General features: G+C 40.6%; 1 protein-coding gene across 4 annotated transcripts in view; it reads left to right on the top strand.

Annotated features, from left to right (window-relative positions):
- Positions 1–26,015, top strand: part of ST6GALNAC3 (ST6 N-acetylgalactosaminide alpha-2,6-sialyltransferase 3) — a 526,429-nt gene that overhangs the window by 160,710 nt on the left and 339,704 nt on the right. The window contains exon 1 of one of the 4 annotated variants that reach the window (XM_054691819.1): positions 71–189. The exons of 2 other annotated variants lie outside the window; for them this stretch is intronic. Coding sequence is in view for 1 of the 2 variants with exons in the window: in XM_054691818.1 (XP_054547793.1) it covers positions 13,204–13,209 (6 nt within the window). In the remaining variant the exon portion in view is untranslated. Of the gene's footprint in view, positions 1–70; positions 190–13,187; positions 13,210–26,015 lie in introns of those variants that run through there. One more of the 4 variants, XM_054691818.1, reaches the window with a different exon arrangement.

The raw sequence follows: 26,015 nt of genomic DNA, 5'->3' as shown, positions 1-26,015 counted from the left end.
ACTCCAGAGGGTATAAGGGGACTGGTTTGTCTGTTCTTGATTCTCATTGCTTCTCATTTTTCTTTCTTTTTCTTCATAGAAAGGTGGAATAACTGTGCTGTATTCATTAAGCTAATGACCTCACCTGCATCAGGACCTTAGAATCCAGAGACCTGTGGGTGATCTGTGATCGTTCACAGTAAGCCTGAAGTAAGCCTCTGGGACCATGCTTCACATTTGAAATAGTACTGATTTGAAAATGTGGGAGGGAAACCGAGCAGCTAGAAAGTACCATGTGGCTGCCTAATCAGAAAATGTTGAAATGGAAAGATGTTGGAAGAGAAAATCAAATGTCATTTATTCATCAGCCCACGCTTTCACACATACCTTCTTGGAAGCCGAAGCATATTCTTTGTGGTGGTGGCCTTATAAATGTCAATTTGCAGAAGGATTTCTGTTTTTAGAAAAGCCTAATCTCTAAGGCAATTAGGTAATAGTTAAAGTAATAGTCACAACTTTTTTTGTTTTGTTACTTAATAACTTTTAAACGTTATCTGCCTTTTATTTTTGATTATTTTATTGAAGTAACATGGTACTATAACATTATGTAGGTTTAGGGTGTGCATTATTATAAATCAACATCTGTATACGTATGCTATGGTTAACCTCTGAATCTCTTAATTTTATTCTTTATCATACAATTGAACCTTTTTATCCAATTCACCCATCTCCTTCTCTGGGTCTGCTAATCCTAAGTGGCCCGTTTGGCCACCATTTTTGTTACCTGCAGTTCTGCATTCCTATACGAGGTTATAACTGCCCAGTAAATCAGTTATAGGAGCCCAAGCCTGCAAGTTATAGGAACCTTGAAAATCAATCAAGAGCAGTAAGCTTGATCACCCAGGGCAGGTATAACCGGGGGAACACTCAGGGGGCTGTTGACCATGCATAAACATACTCCAGACTTACACATCACAAGGTAAGACTAGTAATGCCCCAGGGGTTGTTGACTTATGTATAACAAGGGACCCCAGAAACTGATCAGTGGAACACCTTGCTGATAAGTTTGGAACCATGCCCGGGGTCCTGGGGTATGCTTTCAATTACAAAACTTGGTCCATAAGCAGATTAGAAATATCTGGTTATCAGACTCATGTCTTCCTGAAGCCCTAGATGACAAAAGCAAATTCTTTAGTTTCACCCATCTTTTTCTCTTTGGCCTCCTACCCCATCTAACTGATGCTGTATGAATGATTATTCTGTCAATAAAAAAGCCAGGATCTTGTTTGTTCAGCAGCACCCTGCTTTGTGCTGCCTGCTCCATGACTCCCATTTTTCAGTGTGGTGTTGCCAACACAACATCCTTCCCTCTCTTTTTCTGGTAATCACTGCTATGGTTTTATAGTCTAAAAGTTTATTTTTGTCTCATTTAGTTCATTTGTTTTTTATTTAATTTAATTTTATTGTTTTAAAGATTTATTTATGCATACAAGAACTGGGGACAGACCAGAGGTGTAGGGCTGAGAGAATTCACCAGAGACAGAGTAGGGAACAGAACAGGCAGATTGATTGAAATACACTGCTGAGGGGAGCAGCGGGAGAGTCAGGAGAGGTCTGCTGCGCCATGTGGCTAGCTCCCTGGCTGGGGATCGAACTCATGCTGCAGTGGCTGCGGATAGTTTCATAGGTTGCGTCTTAACCCCTTGTGTCACCATTCTAGCCTCATTTGTTTTTTAATGTACCATATATGAGTGAAATCATCCAGTGTTTGTCTTTCTCCGTCTCACTTATTTCACTGAACATAATACTCGTTAGGTCCATTCCTGTCGTTTCAGGTGGCAAGATTTCATAATTTTTTTAATAGCTGAGTAATATTCCATTGTGTATATATACACCACATCGTCTTTATCCAGTCATCTGTGTATGTGTACTTAAGTTGTTTCCAACCTTTGCCTATTGTAGGTAATGCTGTGATGAACATGGGAAGGCATTTATCTTCTCCCTTCCACCTACCATCCCTTGTGTTCTCTTGTCCCTTTCTTGCCTCCCTCCCTCTTAACCTAAGGAACCCTCAGGATGCTTGTTGATGTCCAGTAGTTTTTAAAATTATTTTGCATTGTGGAGTTGTCTCTTATAGGAATGTCCAATATTAATTTTTTGGTTATGACTCACTCTGCTGTATATAGTTTTTTTTTTTCAAATTGCCTCTGTTTTCTCAAAAATGGCAGCATTTCACACATTTCATCCTTTCTTGTGACTATGTAAGAGTCCATGCTATGTGTGAATAACATCTCTTTGATCCATTGAGCCATTGGAGGAGATTTAGACTGCTTGCAAGTTCTAGCTATTATAAATGTTCTGCTGTGAATATTGTAGAACATAGGGGTTTTCTCAATGATTTCATATTCTTAAATATATGCTTAAGAGTGGGATTGTTGGGTTGTATAGTATTTCTATTTTTAATTTTTTTAAAAAGATTTACTTATTTATTATTTATACAAGCACTGGGTACAGTCAGAAGCATGGGAGGGTGAGAGAATTCACCAGAGCCAGAGCAGAGCAGGCAGAAGGAGCGAAGTACACTGCTGAGGGGAGCAGTGGGCAGCAGGAGAGGTCTGCGCGCCATGTGGGACCCTCCTCCGTTGGCCGGGGAGCAGCCGGGGATCGAACCAGCACTGCAGAGGCTGTGGGCAGCTTCGCAACCCAGCGCTCAACCGCTGCGCCACCGGTGAGGTCCTATTTTTAATTTTTTTAAGGTAAATTTAGATTGCTTTCTATAATGGTTTCACCAGCTCATGTTCCCACCAACAGTGTAAGAGGGTTCCTTTTTCTCCACATCCTCTCTAGTGCTTTTTGTCTCTCTTTGTGACATAAGCCAGTCTCAGGGGTGTGAGATGGCATCTCATTGTACTTTTGATCTTATTAGGAGTGGCAGTGAACATTTTTTTCATATGTCTTTGGCCTTCTGGATTCCTTCTTTAATGAATTTTCTACTCATATCTGCTGCCTATTCTTTCTGGACTACCATAGATCCCTTTGAATTAGTGTTTTTATGTTCTTCCAATAGCCACAATTTACTGGGTATTTGCTATGTTCCAGGGTATTCTCCTCAGCATTTTCTTTACATTATCTCATTTAACCAAGACAAAAATCCCTTGAGTCCCCATCATTTGGTAGTTGAGGAAACAGGTTTAGATATAAGTAACTTGCCCAAGGTCACAGATAGTAAGTCACAGAAATGGGATATGAACCTAGAATTGTCTTGCTGTAAGGTTTATACTATGAACTACTTTTCTATACTACTTCATGTGTATTTCATGGGGTTTATATATATATATATATATATATATATATATACACACACACACACACACACTCTGAAAGGACATTTTAGCTTACTGTGAAATAAGAACAGTCCTAGGGAAAATTAGGTACAGACTCAGATTAAACTTAGTGTATATTTGTCTTTCCCTTATTCCCCGTGGGCTCATTTTTCATTTAACAATTTTCCCTAAAGGGATCCCTTTCATGTGTGCAAGAACCAGGGTACAGGCCAGATTCACGGGAGGGTGAGAGGATTCACCAGAGACAGAGTGGAAAACAGAACAGGCAGACTGACTGAAATAAACTGCTGAGGGGAGCAGTGGGCGAGACAGGAGCAGTCTACTGCGCCATGTGGGATTCTCGCCGGCTGGCTGGGATTGAACCCGTGCTGCTGAGACTGCAGACAGCTTCGCAGTGCTGTGCTCAACTGCCTGCACCACCAAGGGAGGCCCAAAGGGATTTTTTTTTTTTTAATTAAAGGGGCCACTTCTTCAAATACACACAAAGTATTTCGATCTTTTTTTTTTTTAAGATTTATTTACTTATTTATTCATACAAACACTGTGGTACAGTCAGAAGCGCGGGAGGAATTCACCAGAGCCAGAGTGGGGAGCAGAGCAGGCAGAAGGACTGAAGTACACTGCTGAGGGGAGCAGCGGGTGGCAGGAGAGGTCTGCGCGCCATGTGGGACCCTCTTCCGGTGGCCGGGGATCAGCCGGGGATTGAACCGGCGCCGCGGAGGCTGCAGGCAGCTTCGCAACCCAGTGCTCAACTGCTGCGCCACGGGGGAGGCCCTCCCAAAGGGATTTTTTAACCTAACAATAGACCACCAACATCTATCCAGGTTAATACACTTCTGTCTTTTAATGCTGTATAATATGATTTGGATACACCATAATTAGTCAATTAATCTTTTATTGATGGGTGTTCATATTACTGTATTTTTTTTTTAATTAGGCAAATTTTTCATTTGAACACCGCTGTTGCTTACACTTCAGCTGCTATGTGGTAAACATTGAGTGTTGGTGATGCTTGGACAACAGGAGTTTCGAGTCCAGTGGTAGAGTCAGGAGATCTTGGTTCAAGTCCTATCCTTACAAACCACATGGTACATGACTTTGGACAAGACATATAACTTATCTAAGTCTCAGTTTCTTAATATAAAAAAGAGGAGAAATAATGCTGCTGTCAAGTAACAGTACTGAGAGCCAATGGAATACAGAGGGTTTTAATAGAATCAGGCATGAGATGGTGCTACACAAAAAAGCACCTGTATCTCTGAGACTCAGGAAACCGTCCTCTACTTAGAACTGCATTGTGCGTTCTCCAAGGGCAGAGATGTGCCACTCATCTTTAGCCCTGACACATAATAGTTGCTCAATAAATATTTGTTGATCAGAGTTTTGAAAACCTACTCTTTTTCTGGCCAGTATCCGTTTCTTCTTTCTTACATCCTTATTCTAACAGTTGCTGAAACACATTTCAAGAGTGTCTGGGATGGAGAACCTTCAGTGGTGGAACGTTTACCTGAGGAAATGTTTTTCATTAAAGAGAAGACAAGTTGAAATTTAGAGACTTGCCTCACAATTTTCGTTTGCTCTAATTATGCCAATATCTGAGGAAGTAGCTACTGAGCCATATAGCAGTAATAATTATAAGATAGCTAATTTTTATGGAGCATTTACTAAATATACCAGAAAAATGTACCTAGCACCCTCTACAAACTACCCCTAATCATCACAGTCATTCTGTGAGGCATATAACCTCTTTATCCCCATCTGATAGTGGGGATACTGAGACTCACTGAGTTGTAACCTTACTCTGTGTGACATCAGAGCACTATGTCCTGCTGCTGGAACTGTGTATTTATTGGTTCAATTTTTATGCAAATTTGCATTTGTAAAGACATGGGAATATCCACTATGTATATTTATTGGAGTATAAGTGGGACATACAGGGGGTTAAAAGAGGAGAGTATTGCTATTCTTTTTTTTTAAGATTTATTTATTTATTTATTTATTTATTTATTTATTTATTTATTTATTTATTTATACAAGAACCGGGGTACAGGCCAGATGCGCAGGAGGGTGAGTGGATTCACCAGAGACACAGCAGGGTACAGAATAGACAGACTGACGAAATACACTGCTGAGGGGAGCAGTGGGCGAGTCAGGAGAGGTCTGCAGCGCCATGTGGGACCCTCGCTGGCCAGTCTGGATAGAACCTGTGCTGCATAGGCTGCAGAAGCTTCACAGAGCAGCACTCAACTGCCTGTGCCACCAGAGGAGGCCTGAGAATTGCTATTCTTAATGATGTACCTTGGGCAAGTTAATCTCTCTCACCTTCATTTTCCTCCTGTTACCACGGGATCTCCCTTGTAAAATACTGTGTTAATTAAATAAGTTTTAATTATGTGTATATAGCTTTTAATGATTGGTACAAAGCAAGTGCTCAGTAAATATCATATGAAAATACCATCATGACTATTCCATAAATCAGAATTAACTTATTATGCAGTATCCTTTTTATAGTATTATCCAATCTCAAATCTCCCTATCAGGGTCTCTCTATGTCTTGTTACTGCTTTCTGTTCCTTACCTGCATTCTTCTTTTTTTTTTTTTAAAGATTTATTTATTTATTTGTTTATACAAGCACTGGGTACAGTCAGAAGCATGGGAGGGCGAAAGAATTCACCAGAACCAGAGTGGGGAGCAGAACAGGCAGAAGGACCGAAGCACACTGCTGAGGGGAGCGACAGGCGGCAGGAGAGATCTGTGTGCCATGTGGGACCCTCCGGGCGGCCGGGGATCAAACTGGCACTGCAGAGGCTGCGGGCAGCTTTGCAGCCCAGTGCTCAACTGCTGCGCCACCGGGGAGGCCCCTACCTGCATTCTCTTAATGAGGGTACAGATAACTGATTTGTTAATTAGAAAGAAGCTTAGTGAAGGTAGAGTGGACAAGAAGGGAAATCATTGAAACATGCAATTCTGAAGTTCTGGAAAAGTGACAAAATTCCTATTTCATAGATGAAAAGCAGATACCTTTCTGGTAATGAACTGATTTAGGTTTGCAGTTCCAGTATCTCATTATTTTGGAGGCTGCCTGGTAAACACATTTTGCCCTTCTGATCTCCATGTTTCCCTGATGTTCTTCCTTGGAAGTTGCCATTTTTTCTGTTGAAGTGTGAGCATTGCTCCTTAAGCCAAAGTCAGAGTCACCCTTCTTGTGATTAACTTCTGTGCCTGAGTGGCATTTGCAATGGCAGACATTTGCAATACCATTGTTATTTTGGACAACATACAGAAACTATTGATACTTATAGAGCCAGAAGGAGACACAAAGATTACCTCTGCACCGCCCCCCCCCCAATTTACAGATGATGAAACTTAACATAAGTAATAGTATGAAATTCTATTAGAACAACAGAGACTGTGTCAGGAGAGCATTGGGATGAGCTCTAGGCAACCGCACCAGCATAATAGCAGTAGTTTCAATTTCTCATCGTACTGCTCTGAATTCATTTGTTGTAATGAACCTATCTATCTATATATATTATAGCCATCAAATTATCTTCAGTAACTAGATAGGTGTTATTAGTTTAAACCTTTAAGACCTATGAAAATACTTCGGTTCACCAAGCACGTCAGCTATATGCACTTAAGGAGATTCTTCCCTGAATGGTAATTGTAGTAACTGCTGCCCTACTCCTGTAATATCTTCTATAAAAATAATAATTTGTGCTTCAAATGTCTCTTTCTGTAAGTTGCTCAAAGTACTTTTGAGGAATCACTTACTTAAATCCATCCTTTGAGATGGTGTATGGAATAGCTTATAATGGAGTGCCTCAGTAGGTGGTGGCGAGGAGTGCCCCGGGCTCCCAGGCTCCAAACCTAAACCTGTTGTTCATATACGGTTCTCATTCATCACATTAGTATAGTAATTTAGGTGTTGAAAACTCTCCTGCATTTATTGAACAAAGAGATCTTCATTAAAATTGCTCTGAAATAGTAACGGTAGATGGACAGGTGATTGAACAAGATGGAGAAGTCCTTTTTTTTTTGTGCTCACCCCATAACACCATACTGATTATTGATGAAACTTTACACCATGACACCTGACTGTAAGTCCTGTTTTTTCTAATAAATTTTATTAATTAGAGAGATGTTTTTTCTTGCTAGCATAATGGTGCTTTTTTTTTTTAAAGATTTATTTATTTATTAAAACAAGCACTGGGTACAGTCAGAAACGTGGGAGGGTGAGAGAATTCACCAGAGCCAGAGCAGGGAACAGAACAGGCAGACTGACGAAATACACTTCTGAGGGGAGCAGCGGGAGAGGTCTGTCGCGCCATGTGGAACCCTCTCCGGCAGCTGGGGATCAAACTGGAGCTGCAGAGGCTGTGGGCAGCCTCGCAGCCCAGCGCTCAACTGCTGCGCCACCAGGGGAGGCCCAGCATAATGGTGCTTTTAAGGAGTGGCTTTTACATCCCTGGATTCCAAAAAATAAATTACCTAGTCCTTATTATCTGAAGCCAGTTAACTCATTCAGGAGCATCAAGAAATTACAACATGCAAAAAGATAAAGCTCATACCATTTTTTCCCCAGAAATACTTAAAATACAGATGATATTTGATTTTGACAATTGTTTTGAAGCAAGCAAAAAAAAAAAATTGTCTAGAGTAACATTGATTAAAAATTGACAGCTTTTAGTGAATCATGTTTTTGGGGCACAACTCAATATTTTGAGACCAATTGTGGTTGCACTGGGTATCAAGATGACCTGTAGGGAGGACCTGATGGTAATGTGGGTGATAGTGTTACAGAGCAGGGAGAGGGGCCACCCTGTTACAATAGTACTGGTACCATGTCATGCTGTAAGCATGTTGTAGGGTAATAACCCAGCATTGCCAATCATTTTAAATCAAGAGTACAAAATTCAATTGTAACATTTCACTTCAGTGCACACACATTGCATTGCTCATCCATGTTACTATTTTTCTTCCTCCCTATGTTTTTCTTATCCCTACTGCTCCTTGAGTTGATAGGCTCTAAAAACATAAGTTCCCACAAATGCAACTATATTTCCTCTCAGCTCTTCATCATAAGCATATAGTTTCACAAAAACTAATGTGAAAGAAAACTAAAAATGAAGCACAGAACATTTCATTTATTACAGGTCTATGGCTTATGTTCATTGAATTTATTTCAGTGTGTAACAGCAAGATTTCTGGATTTAGACGACCTGACATAGCTCCTGACTCAGCTACTTACTGGCTGGGTGACCTTGTTCGAGTCAGTTTCCTTGTCTATAAAATGAAGAGGATAATGCATTCTTTTAGGGTAATTGCAAGGATGGATTGAAAATGTGTATGCAGTCTCAAGTTTAGGGCTTCTGAATATCTTTCTGTGAATGTAAGTCTCAGTGATTCTCAAATTATTGTTTGCTTAAGTATCACCGGTAGTACTTACTTATGGCAGCTGCTAATTCTTTTGCTTACCTCCAGCCCCCAAGCCCCTTCCCCTAAGGATTTAGGTCCAGTAGTTCTGGTTAGGGCTAGGAATCTTCAGTTTCTCAGGTGGATGGTCTGAGGATCATAGTTAGAAAAACCATGCTTGAGAATCTAAGCAAATGAGCTGTATAACGAGCTCTTCAAACTTTTCTGGGTTATGGTCAAATTCCTTCAAATTTTGCAGAGAAAGAAATTGTAACTTTCAAGGGTCACTTCACCAACGGCAAATAGCTCGTAATAGGAAATTGGATGTTGTGGAATTCATTTATTCATTCACCATATGTTATCAGGCACCTTCCCTCCAGCAAACCCTTTCCTAGCTTCAGGGACACAATGACCGCTGTGGAGCCAGAGCCGAAATGAGCATTTCTCTTTTCCGGGAGTCCACCGCTCTATTTCCCAAGACTGCTCTTCCTTCAGCAGCTTCAAGGTGATTCTGTCAAGTAGGTCTGTAAAGCCTTTCAGACCCATTGCCAGGACTTCTGTCCTGGCTCTGGAAAATGTTGGGTCTCAAAGGAAGTTGTCTTGCAGGAAGTAGAGCTGGAGACACTGTCTTGTTGGGGGCAGACCCTGAATTCCTGGCTAAGACCAGCTTGACTTGTTCTTATCATTAGATGTGGTTTTCAGGCTCCTGAGGCAACAGATGTAATCTCCTGCCTAGGAAGGCTAGGACCTCTAAAGCCTAAAGGAGGACCTTGGAGGGAGGGGTAAAAGGGCAATGGCTGCCCATAGGGCCTCATCTGATAACCAGCTCAAGAGGTGTCATCTCTAGTTTTCATCTCCCTGTTTTGAATTGATTCTAGTCACCCATCTGAGCTTCCTGTTGCCACCCTCCCTGTGAGTCTACCATCTGCAAACTGAACTCCCTAATGTCCCTCTTGAGGCAGAAACAATCTGGAATGTTTTGAACTATCTGACCTTGCATCTCCTTTGGTTCTCCAGCCTCATATTTGGTTCTGTGGTTATCCAATCTGAGGCTCGGCTGCTCTCTAGGACGAGTTACAGATGGTTCAGGGAAGTATTTTCTTTGGGCTATGCCAGTATAAAGGCCATGTTTATGTCCCATTGAGAAACATTATAGTGAATAGTGAGAGGCCTGTGTGGGAACGTGACAATGCCCACAGAAGCGCCTCTCACCAGCTAGCTTCACAAGACTTGGCCATGTCACTAATCTCTTTAGAAAATTCCAGCTCTTCTTCCTGCCCTGGGCTGCAATGGTGTAGCAGCAGACAGTGCCTGTATTTGCAATAAACCTCCATAAATCGGGTTTTTTTTTTCCTGACACCAACTTAAGATTAAAAACCACTAAAACATTCATGTTTGAAGTAGAAAGAAGCTTATTGTGTGTTAACATGGAAGGAGACAGGAGGCAAAAACAAAAACAAAAACATTCAAATCTGCCACCCTGATTTAAGAAAGGAAATCTGGTTATAGAGGTTTTAGGGATCAGGGTTGAGAACAAAGGAGCTAACTTTCATTGCCTGAAAATCCAGTTAAGGACAAAGAAATGTGGATTTTGTTGAAGTTCACTGGCTTGTCACAGGACACTTTTGTATGTGAAATATGAAGAGACTTTTCTTGAGATAACTGGAGTTTTGAATTTCTGTTGATATACCCCCCTTTGGGGAGCCTTCTCCTCTTCTGTGATCTAAGTCTCCAGCTGGCCTTGGAGCTCAGCTCAAGGTTGTTTTCTTTTACTTTCTCTGGATGTCAGATAAACTGCATGGGTAAGTACAAGCCTCAAAGAGAAAAGTTGAAGTTTTTTTATTTTTTTTTTTTTTCCTTCTGTGCTCTTAGTGTCTGAAAGCAACTTAACCCATTAGGCTCAGTTTCAAGTCAAGATGGCATTGCTACAACTTGACCTCTGACTCAGGTCCCTAATCCCTGTTCCCCAGTTACTTTCTCCAAATTATGGGTTTTCAGGACCGACAACTTGATCATGTCGCTGGTGTGTTTCTCTTAGTATCTCTCAAAGTCACCTGCTCTTTTCTTTCTCGTTCTGCCCAAGATCTGTCCTGCTGCTGTCCAGTGTCAGATGGAGCAGGACCACATTCCTCACTCTATTTTCTCCCTCTTTCCTTCTCTGAACCAAAGAAGAGCATTCCTCTCATTGCACTTTTGTCCCCTTTTCTTGAAAATGACATAAGGATTCTGAAAGAAAATAAATCAGTACTGAAGCTGTACTGAATCTGATCTTTACAATACTCAAATTTGAAAAAAAATACATATTTTCTGGAGAAAATAGACTATTATCTTAATTATCACGTCTGTAAAATAACAAATGGTCAGGAGCCCAGAAATAGCTTTGCTCTGTGTGTGATATGCAAATAAAATGAATTCACAGCAACTGAGACCCTGTCTTTAAAATCAGCTCTTTGTGAATCGAAAGCAGCCAATATTCTGTAAATCCTCCCCAGACAAGGTTTCTTACAGAAGTACTGCCTGACTCAGTAATGACTGTGGCTGCTTTGATATAAGGATGTTGTCAATATCTCACAAAAAAAGATTTCAATTTTCTATCTTCTGCCGATAGAGGAGGGAAGGAAGTACGCCGTGTTCTCATGTCCATCTGACTCAATGACCAAAATGCTTTATAATTTTTTAATTGATTTGTCTGGAAAGAGTCCATTCCCTGAAGAACTCACTGATCTCCATTTATGTAGGGAAGAAAATTGTAGTCCTATCCCCACAGCTGCTTGAAATTCCATTATTGATGTGATGAGCTCTTTGTTCCTCATTTTGATACAGATAAGATATTGAACTGAAGAAAATGCACGAAATATATCTTTCTCCACTAATAAACCAAGAAGTGGTAGTGGTGCTGTTTGTTAATTCAAGATTTGTTTTGCTTTTCCAAATGGATTTGCCATTAATTTCACTCAGGCCACACAAAACTCTACATCAGCGACATGCAGAAATAGAGGCGGGATTGTCAATTGTGGACAGAATTTGTCTTGATGATGCTTGATGCAGATTTGAGACAGAGAGAAAGCAAAGGCAGTGCATTACACGGGGGGATGGGGTGCGACTAGGGGGCAATGATCTCCTCCCCGAGAGCAGGACCCTTTCTTTCTGAGTCAGCTTTGCCTTCACCCCCACACCAAATAAGTCAGTGCAGTCATTCACGAGCGATCTTTTTTTTTTTTTTTTTTTTTTATTCACGAGCGATCTTGATTTGAAGAGAGAGAATTGGGTCCCCGAGTCTCAAAGCTGAGGTACTTATGTACTAAACTCTTAAAGGCATTTCATTTTTAACTAGATTTTGTGTTTCCCATAGTTGACAACAACCTAAAATGGAAAATACTTCAGGAAGTAAAGTAGAGCTGCTGGACAGTGCCTTACAGCTGAATGAATGTGACTCCCTCGGCTCCTGTTGTTTTTCCTCACTGTGTTTTCCATTAGTCCAACCAACGCTCCCTCTGCCAAAAGCATGATACAGTCATCTCCTGAGAACCAACCCAGGGCTGCTTTGTCAGACCCCTCTCCCACCAGGGACCACCCCAATCTCTTCATCACTAAGACCACACATTTTGGCTCTTTATGTGGCCTGTATTTCTCTCTCATGTTTAATTGCCTCCTGGGATTTCATGCTACTCCTATAGAAAGATTGAATTTCACCAAAGGGAGAATTTGACTTAGTTTGGTGTCAGGCTCTAAGCTAGGACAGCTGTGATAAGCAACCCATCCCTGGCTAGGTGTGTAGAACTGTGTGGTGGACACTGTAGGTCGTGACTCCATTCCTGCCTTCATTACATTGTTTTTCCTCCTCCCTCCCACTTTTGCCTTGCTGTCTCTCTTTTCTAAGCCTCAGTCCTTTCAGGGATTAGGAGTATAAATAACCCTTTGTGGGCTAAATCAGAGGTCAAAGTGTAACAGGGTAGTCCCCAGGAAAGGGGGAGGTTCCAGGTTTTTCCTGTCCCACCCAAGGTGCCTTCTCCATACCCATTAGCTTATAAACAGTGTTATCTCTCGGGGCTCCCTGGTGGCCCAAGGGGTTAAGCACGGCACTGTGAAGCTATCTGTAGCCTCTGCAGCAGGAGTTTGACCCCAGACCAGCCAGGGAGCTGCCCACGTGGCACAGCAGACCTCTGCTATCTTGCCCACTGCTCTCTTCTGCAGTGTATTTCAGTGAATCTGCCTATTCTGCTCCCCACTCGGTCTCTGGTGAATCCTCTTGTCACAGGGTGGTCCCTAGGAAAGGGGGAGGTTCCGGGTTCCCTGCCCCACCCAGAGGAGGGTGGAGCTGAGGAGAGGAGACTGCAGAAGAGACTGAGAAGAATGGAAGCAGGATGAAGAGCCAGAAGGGGACTTGGAGGAGGCACTTGGAGCCAAGAGACATATGAAGAAACCGTGCTTGCCTTTTGGTCGTGGACTGACTGGTTGACACAGATGTGGGTGAGACTCATGGAGAGGATAACAATGGCAGCTTTTATCTTGATTTTGATTTTGCTCTTTTCCTCCCAGACTTGTCTGGTTGTTTCTGATCCTTTTCTGTGGGTCCCCACTGAAATGTGCTTTAGACTTATGGCAGGCTTTTGGGCCTTGCTCTGGGCCAATCCTGCTTGCGTGGACTTTTACCCACGAGGGGACGGGTAACTTTGGGTGCTTGATTTAGAAACTATATTCTTTGCCTTTCCTGTATTGTTTACTAATTGTATTAAAGTTCCTTCCTGCTAAAGTTTCATTCGTTTTGTGTTGATGAGGCAGATGGCAGAACCTATTTAGAGCAGGCAGGTTTGTGGGGTCTGGGGCACCCCTCTCCCTGCCCTGTAACAAGAGCATAGGTGTTTGCAACCTTCAGTTAGGTGATGGAATGATGCAGCCTAGGGAAGAGGGCATGAGCTGCTTCGGCACACCTCCAGGCACTGCTGGCCACACTGGAATGAGTGCCCATTGCTGCCAATTATTTGAAAAAACTTCTACGAGAAATCAGAAAACCAGTGTTAAGTAAATGACCATGGTTTTTGAACATAGGCAATTAATGTGTGTGTGCACACAATACTGTATATATTCCATGTTGCCCCCTCAGCCCACCCCTACCCCTAAATTTTTGGCTGCCATGGTGAACCAGTGCACCACTGGTTTGTACTGACAGCTTTACAGTTTCATGTCACAGTCTAACCAATTGTAATGGGATTGACCATCCTGCCATGGCTCTCTTAGTAAGGCCATGCATATTTGGTCACTTGCCAAGTGCTGTTTGCTGATCAGCAAAAGATCTTGAAAGATTCTGAAAAGAACAGAAAATAGGAAATCTAGTTGCTTAGATCTGCAAATAAACTGAATTATGGCACCTACTATGAATACATTTCTACAACCCAGAACCTTCCTAACGAACCTGACCTCTCTCCCAGACTCTAGTTGCCTAAGAGTGCTGTGACTTAGAAGTGACCCCAAATGTACAGTGTATGTGCCTGAAACCCAGGGGACTGAGTTCTTTAGCATCCCTTCAGAGTCACAGCCATGCTCCCTAACGTTAGAATCACTCTGAGGTTTTATTCTTTCAGATAAGGAATTTGGGGACATTTATTATCTGCCCTCCCCTGATTTCTGAGAAATTTCTCTGACCTTCAACTCAGACTGCAAGGGGAAAAAAAAACAAGTATTTCTTAAAATTAAAATGATTCAACTCACTTTGAGATTATACACCCATTATTTCCTGTGAGTGTGTCGAGATATCTTGCTGAGGAGGTCTTTACCGAGGGAGTGCATTTGCTGGACATAATAGGTTGTCTACCTTAGAATGATTCCTCCCATCTTTAATTCTTATTTCGAATTATGTTGGTTTGCTAAATCAAAAAGTGTCTGAGAAGACTTAGCTACACCCTGAGGAAATGAAAGGTGGGGAGGGGAAGGTGAGATGGGAAGGCAAGAGCTCCTGGTACAGAGACGCTGGTCTGTTTCAAAGAATGTGGTCACCTTAGTCGGAAACTCGTGTCCTCATTCAGTCCACACTTGAAAGAGATTTATCCTAAAGCTGTTGCAGGCAGCTCAGTTTTTTGGGGGGTTGACCTTTTCTAGTCTATGAAATAGAATGTATTACTCTTGAGAAACATAAGATCTTATTGTCAGCGTGTTTGAATTCAGCAAACAAACCTGGAGGTGCCCCGAGGGATGATGGGCTCACAGAACATGGATGATACCATGTACCCTTGACCTATCTCATATGAGCGCGACGGAGGCTGCTTTTTGGGCCTGGCTGCCTTGTTTGTTTTATAAATTGATCCTCATATTGATTCCTTACTTGATGGCTGTGGAAAAGAAGTCTCCCACATATTTGAACTCATGTCTTTGTGGGCTGACTTTAATAAAGCACTAACCTGCTTATCAAACATAGAAGTCTCCCCAACCCTCGTTGATTTGGCAAGTGACTTCCTTGCTGAGAATTTTGTAGGCTGCAGAGTGGGTGTAAAGCAGTTTGCTGTGACAGGAGAGGTTAGAAGAGGGCTCCTGTCTATTTTGAAATAATGTAAGTCAATGTTACTCGTTGGAACTAGAAGAATTTGCGTTTGTGGGAAAGGGGTTGGGAGAGAAAGACAGAGATTATTCATAAATTCAGTTTTTCACAATTTTTATTGAGTAGTCCCCCTGTGCCTGCCTGTATTCTAGGCACTGTAGAACTAGCACCCACTAAACCACTAGCACCCACTAAGAGAGCAAAGATATCTCAGTGACCTTCTCTAGTGGAGCAAAATAGACAAAAATAGAACAAACCCACACATAGAAGTCCACTCCGTAGTAGGTGACACGGGGACAGTTCTACAAGGAAAATGGAGGTGGGTGATCAAAAACATGGGAAAAAGGATTGTTATTTAAAACTGGATGGATGGTCAGAGTATGTGTCCCTAGTTGGATGACATTTGAGTTGTGAAGTTATGCTTTAAAAAGGCTACTCCTGCTGGGAAAAGACTGCAGAAAAGCTTGGGTGGAGGGGCATTTGGAAGCCATTGCAATCATCCCGATGAGAGATGCCCTAGGCCTGGAGCCCAGTGGTTGCAGTGGAAGTGGTGAGAAATGGTCAGATTCTTGCGTATTTTGAAAGTAGAATTAGCATGGATTTTTCAAATTGGATTGGATCAATTTATAAAGTTGGGAGAGGATTTTGGGACCATTTATACCTCTTTTGAGGTTGGGAACTTGAGTGAGATAAAGTAGCTGCACAGCAAAAGGAGATTTTAGAAACAGATGTTGTGCCTTATTTTGTGGTTCCTGGCATGAATGATGAAGAGAAGATGATAGTGATGAAAGATTGGAAGAGATTGATAAAGGAGAGGATGATGATGCAGGTAAAGAAGATGAGGTTTATGAGTGTGAGGGATGAGGGAAAGGAAGGAGACGGTGACTAATGGAACACTGATCATTTTTTTCTGGTTCCCAAGAGCAAGTTGCACTCTTTTTTTTTTTTTTTTTTTCCCTCATCTGTGCTCAATCTCCTTGTTTTTGAGAACTCTTTTCTCTCCTTTGTACCGTAGCTTTTAATTTATTTTTTTGGAGATATACCTTGGACAGAATACAATGGGAAAAGAATCTCTACCCCTTTGTATCCCAAATTCATTTTTATCCCTTCCCATTTCCACAAAAACTTTATGGAATCAGCACCACAATGCTCTGTGGGAAAAAAGAAAAATCTTAGCTTGCTAGATCCTGCTGAGAATTGGACAGTTAGCATTAACTAAGATGCCTCTATTTTTTCTTGTTTATTTAAAAGAAAAAAAAAATCTGTAAAAAATGGGATCATAGAAGTCAGAAAAGGATGAGTTTGAGAGTTTAAGGGGTTAAGTGGGCATTTTAATCACTGGATTATCCTTTGGCCTGTTTATTTGTGATGTTGAATGGACATCGTTGGAGTTTGAGAGGATACTTCAAAATAAAATTCTGTCCTAGTGACATGTTGAGCCTTTCTATTCCCTGAAGAATCAGCAGAATTTGTAGGATCTCATTTGAAATTGACATTCTCTATTATAAATTTGTTCCTGTTTGTTTAAGAAAAGTTTTTTTGGTTAACTGGAAGAGAAAGATGATACTCAATTTTAAATATTAAAAATTTATGTGTTGCTTTATCACAGCAAAACTAAATGTGTACACTTACAAACACACAAATTAAAAACCAGTGTAAGCCAAACTAAATGTACCTGCACAATTGACCTGTGACCTTCCAAACTGTTTTCTATTAGACAAGCCCCTAGATTTTACAGATAAGAAATCCAAGGTCTTAGGAAGTTCATTGAGTTGTTCAAGGTCATTAGAAGCAGAACCAGGATCCAAGCCTCAGGCTTCCTTGACTGTAGTCCAGTGTTCTTGCATATTCACACTTGAACATAAATAGCTTTTCGTCCTATTGCCACTCTTTGAGTGAGTGACAGCACTATAGAATGTTCTTCCTTTCCCTACTGGAACAACATGATGCATCTGTTTTACTGTTCCCTTTATCTCTATCATTGTGTCATCTTAAACTTGCCAAGTATCCCTGATGCCCTTAGCACTGACCAGGCCATGTTTGTGCCCCAGGGACTGTTAGCATTGAGGACAGAAGAGTAACTCAGCCATCCTCACTAATTTTTGTGGTCACTAGAGTGAGGGGAATTACAGAGAAGACTTGTATAAATTGGGAACAGAGAGTTTTATTTTACTTTGGACAATTTGATTGGTGGATCAGTATTTACATAACAGACAAAAGGGGTTGTGGTGGTGGTGGTAGTGGAGGAGTGACCTTTTGAAAACGTGTATAGGGCCTCCCCGGTGGCGCAGCAGTTGAGCGCTGGGTTGCGAAGCTGCCCGTGGCCTCCGCAGCGCCGGTTCGATCCCCGGCTGCTCCCCGGCCACCAGAGGAGGGTCCCACATGGCGGGCAGGCCTCTCCTGCCGCCCGCTGCTCCCCTCAGCAGTGTACTTCGGTCCTTCTGCCTGCTCTGCTCCCCGCTCTGGCTCTGGTGAATTCTCTCACCCTCCCGCGCTTCTGACTGTACCCAGTGCTTGTATAAACAAAACAAACAAACAAATAAATAAATAAAACATGCCTCTATAAATAAAGAAAGAAAGAAAGAAAGAAAGAAAGAAAGAAAAACGTGTATAAAACTTCACTGGAAGTTCATCCTGTGACAAGGTGTTTACTGCATTTATAAATTTAAAAATTAAAGCATTTTTCTATTATAAAAGAAATACATCCTGTTACATCAAATCATTTAATATATCTGATATAGAAGTATTGCCAAGGAAAGAATGCTGAGAAAATTAGATATCTGGGGAATCATCATCAAATTGTATTTTTACCTCATACCATAGAAATAAAAATCTCCATGGTTGAAAAAATTCATAAAAATTCTAAGGCAATTTTGTAAATATTTATTTGATTTTTGTATAGAGAGCATTTTGAAGGTTAAAGTGCAAAGGGGAAAAAGGACAAAGCAGATAACATTTATCACATATAAAATTAAATAGAAAAATATTCACAATAATTATTTGACATGGATAATAGTCTTAATATTGAATGTTTATATGTTTTGAAGGAAAACCCTCTAGATAATAGAGTTGTGAGAAAAAACTCAGTTCACAGAAGAAATAGAAATGGCAATGAAATGTACAGAGAAAGGTATAACCTTCATAGTCATCAAAGAAGATGAAAGCTAAACTAAGACACCAATATCTGTTTGTCAGATGAGTGAAAGTTAAATAAAATGTGTGATGCTTAAGCTAACAAATGAAGGCAGACCTATTTGTGCATGCCTGGTATAAATATTTCCTGGTATATCAGTCTGGAAGGTAATGTACATTGCTTTAAGAGCCTTAAGATATTAATATTCATAGATGAGTTAATTTTACTTTTGGGACTGCATCCTAAGAAAGAAAAAGATAGAATTTGAGCAGAACTTTATTTATAGAAGGGAAAAATGATATTTATTATAGGGAATAAATGAAACAATCTAAAAATCCACTCTTAAGCTGTATCATTAAATATTGATACACTCAGCAGTGGAGAAAGTTTTCTAGAAGTTTACCTCCCTACCTACATAGTCCTGAAACCACTCTTGTGCTTTATGTACTATGGAGATCTGGTGTTAAAAATCCCCAGCCATTTCCAAAGCCAGTCACACTTCGCTGCTTCATTCAGTGGGAACATGTTATATGGTGTGGAGTTAAGAGTCCCATTTATCAACTTTGGAGCTTACATAAAACTAAAAGTCATAATCACAACATCCAAAGTCAGTCATAGTCAATATGCCAGTGTTTTCCTTTTTCATCTTTGTGCAGTGTATTCATAGTTTGAAAAAGTTTTATTTCATTTGTCACCCCTCGATGATGAAAAACTCATTTAAGCTACGCATATATTATGTATGTGTATGTGTGTGTGTGTATGTATGTCTGTGAGTGCATAAGCAAGTTTCCACCCTATTCGCCAACTTAATAGTAGACTCAGCTTATTCCAACTCATACACAATTTTTTAAGTTTTTATAAAGATTCTAATTTATCCACCGCCTTTATTTTGAATAAATTGTAGATTTTATAGTACACAATAGGGCAAATAATTGATCACATATATACCATAAAAAAGGTCAGAAAGAATTACATACAGTCTTCAAAAAACATACCTCTTGTGCAAAGTGAATTTGGAAAACCTGGCTGTGAAATATGTCTCTAACTATTTTAGCAACACAGTGCCCTGGAGCAAGCATGGGGCAGTCTTCCATGAGTTTACCCCCAACCTCTCTGAACCTCCAGTAATTCAGGCATTTCACTCTGCTCCACCTTATCTCTGATCAGCATTTCTTCCATTACTCATCCCTCCACATCAGGAATCCACAAGTAAGCAATTCAAGAACCTTGAGTGCAACATGAGTTAAAGCTATTTCTGTGGCCCAAACTTCTCCAATCAATAAAAAATGTCAGCAGTTCTATAGTCTGAACTTATTAAATTCTGATATTATTCTGATACTATTTTAAAAATGTCCTCTCTGTCTGATTTCTAATCTTCGAGGGATACAGTAAATGCAAACACAGGCATTTTTAGGGGATGGGAGTGGAAGGGGCATGCTTTTCCAGAATGCTCTCTTACTATTTTCTTGACAAACTGGTGTGATTTAACAGTTACTAGTAGAAACTTGCACCAACAGTTTGTTACTGTGACAGCAGAAGCACTCAAATTCAGTGAATGTCAAACTTTATCTTGTGGTGAATTCAAACCTGGCAGAAGGCCATTGCTTCCCTGGGAGATGGAAAAATGTCACTCTCCAAGATTGTAGTAGATAAAGCCTTGAGTTCTGCTTTGTATAGGGAGAAGGTGGTGGTATGGTATCCCTGCGGGCGGAGAGGCTCACCTCTGCCATATGGAGATCATTTCCAAAATTGAGTACAGTTCCAGTTTGTCAGCTTTTGGTTGATAGTTCCCTGGAAGAATTCATTGCTCAGAGGCATTTAGGGAAAGACTTGTGGGACTTTAATATCCTAAGGTGCAGGTTGTGACGTATACCATTTTCTGAACCTAAATCAACATGAAACATTTGTTCACAGGACATTAGTGTTACTAAAGCCTACTTTGGGAAGCCTACTTCTATTGGGGCTTTGCCAGAGTAGCAGAATTGAATCTTGGTCTATAAACTTAGATGTGCAAGAAACAATGTATGTTATTTTTACTTTTGTGATTAATTAATGCATTTTCTTATATCTTTGTTAATTTGGGGATATTTGATTTCTCCCCTCTGTTGTAGTCCCTGTAGTTCTCCTACTAGCACAGCACCCATGACCCATCACCATAGTCCCTTGTGCTCTTCCCTCCCCTGTTTTAACCCCTCTTTTTCCCCCTCCCCTGCTGGAGGCCTCAGATCTATGGTCAGCTTGCAGGTTTTGTCTTTTTTCCTGACTTTATTTGGTTTCTCTATATTTCTCATATAAGTAAAACCATCTGATATTTATCTTTTTCTTTCTGACTTTATTTCATGTAGCATAATCCTTTCTACTCCATCCAGGTTGCTGCAAATGGCCTGAGTTTATCTTTTTTGATCCCTGAGTAGTATTCCATTGTGTATATATACCACATCTTCTTGATCCATTCATCTGTTTTGGGGCATTTAGGTTGTTTCTATATCTTGGCTATTATAAATATACAGTACATTTTCTTCTGATTTTAATGCTCCTGTCATGTGTGGGTGACCTTTCTTGGACCTCTGTCCCCACCTGTTAGTGCTGTGCCCAAATTCTGGTCATTGCTCATTTGTCTACATTTGCTTGCTTACCGCTTTGTCTCTAAGAGTGCTGAGGCACCACCCTGAGGTCTTTCCAGGACAATGCTCATGTCTCCATTGCTGGGGATGGTAGAGTGGGAGGTGATAGAGCTTTTTTTCCCTTCCTCTTGCTCTTTCCCTCTATCCCAAAAGTCTTTTTCCTTCCCCTTCTTGTATCTGTCTAGCATTAGGTGCTCCTACTTTATTTTCTTCTCATTTGACAGTTTCCTAGTATTTTAGAAAAAATTTCCCTCCAATACTTATTTATTTTAAACAACAAGGGGATAACTGACTAACTGATGTATCTGGATGGCCTAAGTAAGTAAGTATATGCTACAGGATTCAGCAGTATAACAGAGTCATCCGTGGTGCTGGCTTGAGGTGAATGTTATGATCAACTCTGTTTGTTATAGAGTTGGGCCTCTCTGGTGGCACAGGGGTTAAAGTCTCAGTGCTATCAAGCTATCATCAGCCACTGTGGCATGAGTTTGATCCCCGGCCAGGGAGCTAACCCACATGGTGCAGCAGACCTCTCCTGTTTTGTCTTCTGCTCCCCTCAGCAGTGTATTTCAGTAGATGTGCCTTTTCTGTTCCCTACTCTGTCTCTGAATCCTCTCACCGGCCCCCCAACACTGCTGGACTAAACCCCAGTTCTTGTATGCATAAATAAATCTTTAAAAATATTTGATACAGATAAGAGATTGATTCCAAGATCTATCCCTTTGTGGAAGTAAAATGACTATCATGATTCTAGTCTTTATGTTTGCATTATCATATCTTCCAGAAGGAGAGCCAAGTAGCTGGCTTTTGGTAACTCCTCAAAATATGAAGAATCTTTCTCATAACTCCTATTAACCCTCTCTTAACATTTTATTGGACTTCATTGTCATCCACAAGTCCATTAAAATGATTTTGAAAAGTTTTAAATATAGATGGAATATAGGCAACATGTAATTTATGTGAAGTTTAATATAATGCAAACCCTTGCAGCTTTTATGAACCTTAAAAAAGAGAGTAACAACTTCTGTTGGCACTCTCATGTAGTCTTCTCTAGCTATGCCTCCCACATTCACTGTAGAGGGAAGGTTTCTTTGCGTTTATTACTATCTTGCTATTTTATATGGCTTTACCCCCATCTGTATATTCCTAAACAATATATTGTCTCATGTTGTATGATTTTGATTTTTATATGAATATGTCATCTTTGTATGTTCCTCTGCAACTTGCTTTTTTCATTTCACATGACTCATGAGATTTGCCCATGTTGATAGATGAATCCATTTATTTGTTTTCACTATGCTAGAGCATTCCATCATGTAATTAAACCATTGTTCATTCATCTGTCTGCTGCTGATAAAAAATCAGTTTGGTTTCAGTTTGGGACTATCATGAATGATATTCAACATCTCTTGTGTGTTCTGGTGCCTGGGTGGAAAGGGTTCCCAAATGCACATGTATATTTTAGAATGGCATTGCTAAATAAGATCATGCATACTTTTTAATATTACTGGATAAGGAAAATTATTTTCTAAAATAGCATAAACTTTTTCAATAAGTAGAGTATAAACTATTGATCCATATCTTTTCTAACACTTGGTCTTGTGAGAATTTTAAATAGTGGCTAAATAGGTCTAAGAAAATTGTATTTTGTGTTTCAAATTTTTTGACAAATTAGTTTGAGAATATATTTGTTTATTGGCATTTTTATTTACTTTTTAAAAATAAAATATCTGTTCATGTCCTTTACCATTTTACTTTTGCATTGTTTTTCTCTTCTAATTGTAGACATTCTTATTAATCCAGTGTCAGTTTTTTTAAATTGCAACATCTTCCCCAATTTGTAACTTGTGTATTTACTTTAAAAAAATATATATAGGGCCTCCCTGGTGGCGCAGCGGTGGAGTGCTGGGCTGTGGAGCTGCCAGCAGCCTCTGTGGCAGTGGTTCAATCCCCGGCCGCCAGCAAGGGTCCCACATGGTGTGCAGACCTCTCCTGCTGCGCCTGCTGCTCCCCTCAGCAGTGTGTTTCGTCACTCTGCCTGTTCTGTACCCCACTCGGGCTCTGGTGAATTCTCTCATCCTCCCATGCTTCTGACTGTACCTAGTGCTTGTATAAATAAATAAATAAATCTTTAAAAATATATATATATATATACACACATATATATTTTAAATTAGAATGGTTAAATCTATCAAACTATTCCTTATGATTTGTCATTTGGTATTTTATACAAATTTTTCTTTCTCCAACTTCATTATAAATGCATGCACACACACATACACATAGACATATATAGGTGTATATATATATATATATCTGTCTTTAATTATCTTTAATTGACATGACATGAAGGAGGAGTCCTATTCCGTTTATTTTTGCATACAACTATTAATTGTCTCAGCACCATTTATCTTTTCTCAATGATCTGCAATGTCATATGTTATCTATCATGTTTCCATATTGTGTCGATGTATTTCTGGGCTCTCTGATATGTGCTGTTGGTCTGTCTTTGGGTCACTACTGCACTGTCACTAACTTTTATACATTTATAATCAGCTTTAAATCTGATTAGGCAAGTCTCATCGCACCTCCCCACCTGCTGTACCTCATTCTTTAGGAATGTCTTGGTTATTCTTAGTCATTTTCTCTGCTGCATAAAGTTTATAATTGGCTTAGAAATTTCCAGTATTTTTATTGAATTATATTTAAGGTACAAATTTAGGGGACAGTGAACATTTTTGTAATTTTATAACATTGAATTCATTTACAGTTTTATATAACCAGATCTCTCTTAATTTAGATCTTGGCTTTACTTGCTATTATAAGTGGTATCTTTCAATATCACATTTTCTAACTATTGTTGGGCATTCTTTTTTCAATGGACTTTTGTATTTACATGTAACTAACTCAAATCCATGAGACTAAGAATGAGAGTTTTGCCTACCTGTTTGAAAGGAACAGGAAGGAAAAATAAAGCAAGGACAATAGAATTTACTAGGAATTTTAGTAAATTTGCCCATCACTCCTATATAGTCTTTCTATACCATTTTTCGAGGTAGAAGTTATTTCTTCTATTTCTATGACAAGGAAATCAAGGTTTAAAGAGGCCAAGTTACTTGCTCAAAGTCACACAGCTAATATGTTTTTGGCAGAGCTAGCATTTAAAATTAGGTGGATTTCACTTGAAAATGGTTTTATTCATCACACTGTGCTTTCCCTTAGGCAAACAAACAAAAAACAAATAAACAAACATTCAGAATTTCTAAGCATTGAATACAGTGACCAGAATAGATAATTCATTCTACAGCCCAATTATGTGGCACGCCACCTCCCCCAAGTCACCTGAGGTTTGATAGCACTTTATCCTATTCTTCTTGTCACTGTTGCTGGCTGAGGAGGCCAGCTGGCCCCTAGGGAAGAGGTTTTGCACACCTGAGCAAGCAGATAGCAGACATCACCAGCATGCTTCCCTAGACTGCATTTTGATGCACGTAGCCCTGCTGGAAAACTAAAATTGTAAAGCAGAAGTCTGTGTGGAACCTTTTAATATTTTCTTTAGCAGTCAGTGATGGAAAACTCTGATAACAACTCAAGTAAAAGCTTATGACTGAAAAGTCTCCTCTGTGGGTTCGACTGAAAGTATTCTGTGCTGGATCTGGCCTGGCTGCCTGTGTCCAGTCTTTGGTGAGGAAAGTACCACAAGTCATTTCGCCATCTGTGATCCTCATGGGTAGAGCCTCTGCTGGCAGACACAGTGGTTATCAATCATCCTCCACTCTCCAGCCAGCCTGTGGAGCTTTGGGGGGATGTTGTTACAGAGGGAATGAAAAGGAGGAACCTTTTATGGGGAAGAGGTACTAGTGTTGTTGATGGCTTGTCAGTGGTCGTAATGATGTGAGGACGGCCCTGAGAGTCTGCGTTCCGCGGCAGTGCTGGGGAAATGTTGCCAGTGCCTTCCAATAAGTGGAATCCACGGCAGCCATTGCCTCATGAGACCCCCCACTTTCAGAGTCAGGGCACAACTGTAACTCCTGCACCAGGGACATTGACCTCAGGAACCTCATTTGGGTCTCCTCAGAATCCAAAAAGGATTTTTTTTTTTTTTTTTTTGTGGGACTCTCGCTGGTGGCCGGGGACCGAACTGGTGCTGCAGAGGCTGCGGGCAGCCTCGCAACCCAGCGATCAACCGCTGCGCCACCAGGGGAGGCCCACAAAAAGGAAATATGAAGAACAAAGAAGAAAGCTTCCAAAATTTTAAATAGAGATCCTATCTATAAATGTGATTTCAGAAACAAAGTGGAGGTTCAGTTTATTCAACTGAAGATGTTCTAAATGTTTTCTGAACCATAAATCTTTTAAGAAAATGAGTACAATTTTTTCTGTCTTCTTTTTTCTTTCTTGCTTTGTCCTTTCCCTTCTCCTTTGCTCCTTTCCATCTGTCTTTAGTCCTTTTCTTTCTCTCCCGCCCCCTCCACTCCCCTTCCTCTCCCTCATCTATCTCCTGTCCTCTGTTTCTCCTTCTTTCCTTTCTTTTATCTCATCCTTTTGAGTCAGTGATGTCTAAGTAGAACGTAGGAACTATTTTCAGAACTCCTGCTTATACTTATTTCATCAGTTGTATATGTCTACTTTTTGTGTGAGTAAATTGGAGATATATTACTAAAATAATTTTGCTGATGGAGTAGAGAAACACTGGAAACTGCTACTTTTTTTTTTTCTAAAGATTTATTTATTATTTACACAAGCACTGGGTACAGTCAGAAGCGCGGGAGGGTGAGAGAATTCACCAGAGCCAGAGCAGGGAGCAGAGCAGGCAGACTGACGAAGCACACTGCTGAGGGGAGCAGCGGGCGGCAGGAGAGGTCTGCGCGCCATGTGGGACCCTCCTCTGGTGGCCGGGGAGCAGCCGGGGATCGAACCGGCACCGCAGAGGCTGCTGGCAGCTTCGCAACCCCGCGTTCAACCTCTGTGCCACCGGGGAGGCCCG

Source organism: Talpa occidentalis, unplaced genomic scaffold (assembly GCF_014898055.3).
Source record: "Talpa occidentalis isolate TD23 unplaced genomic scaffold, MPIMG_talOcc4v2.1 talOcc4.9, whole genome shotgun sequence".
Taxonomy (NCBI): domain Eukaryota; kingdom Metazoa; phylum Chordata; class Mammalia; order Eulipotyphla; family Talpidae; genus Talpa; species Talpa occidentalis.
The sequence above is the reverse complement of the archived record's forward strand: the minus strand, read 5'-3'. Positions and strand labels throughout refer to the sequence as shown.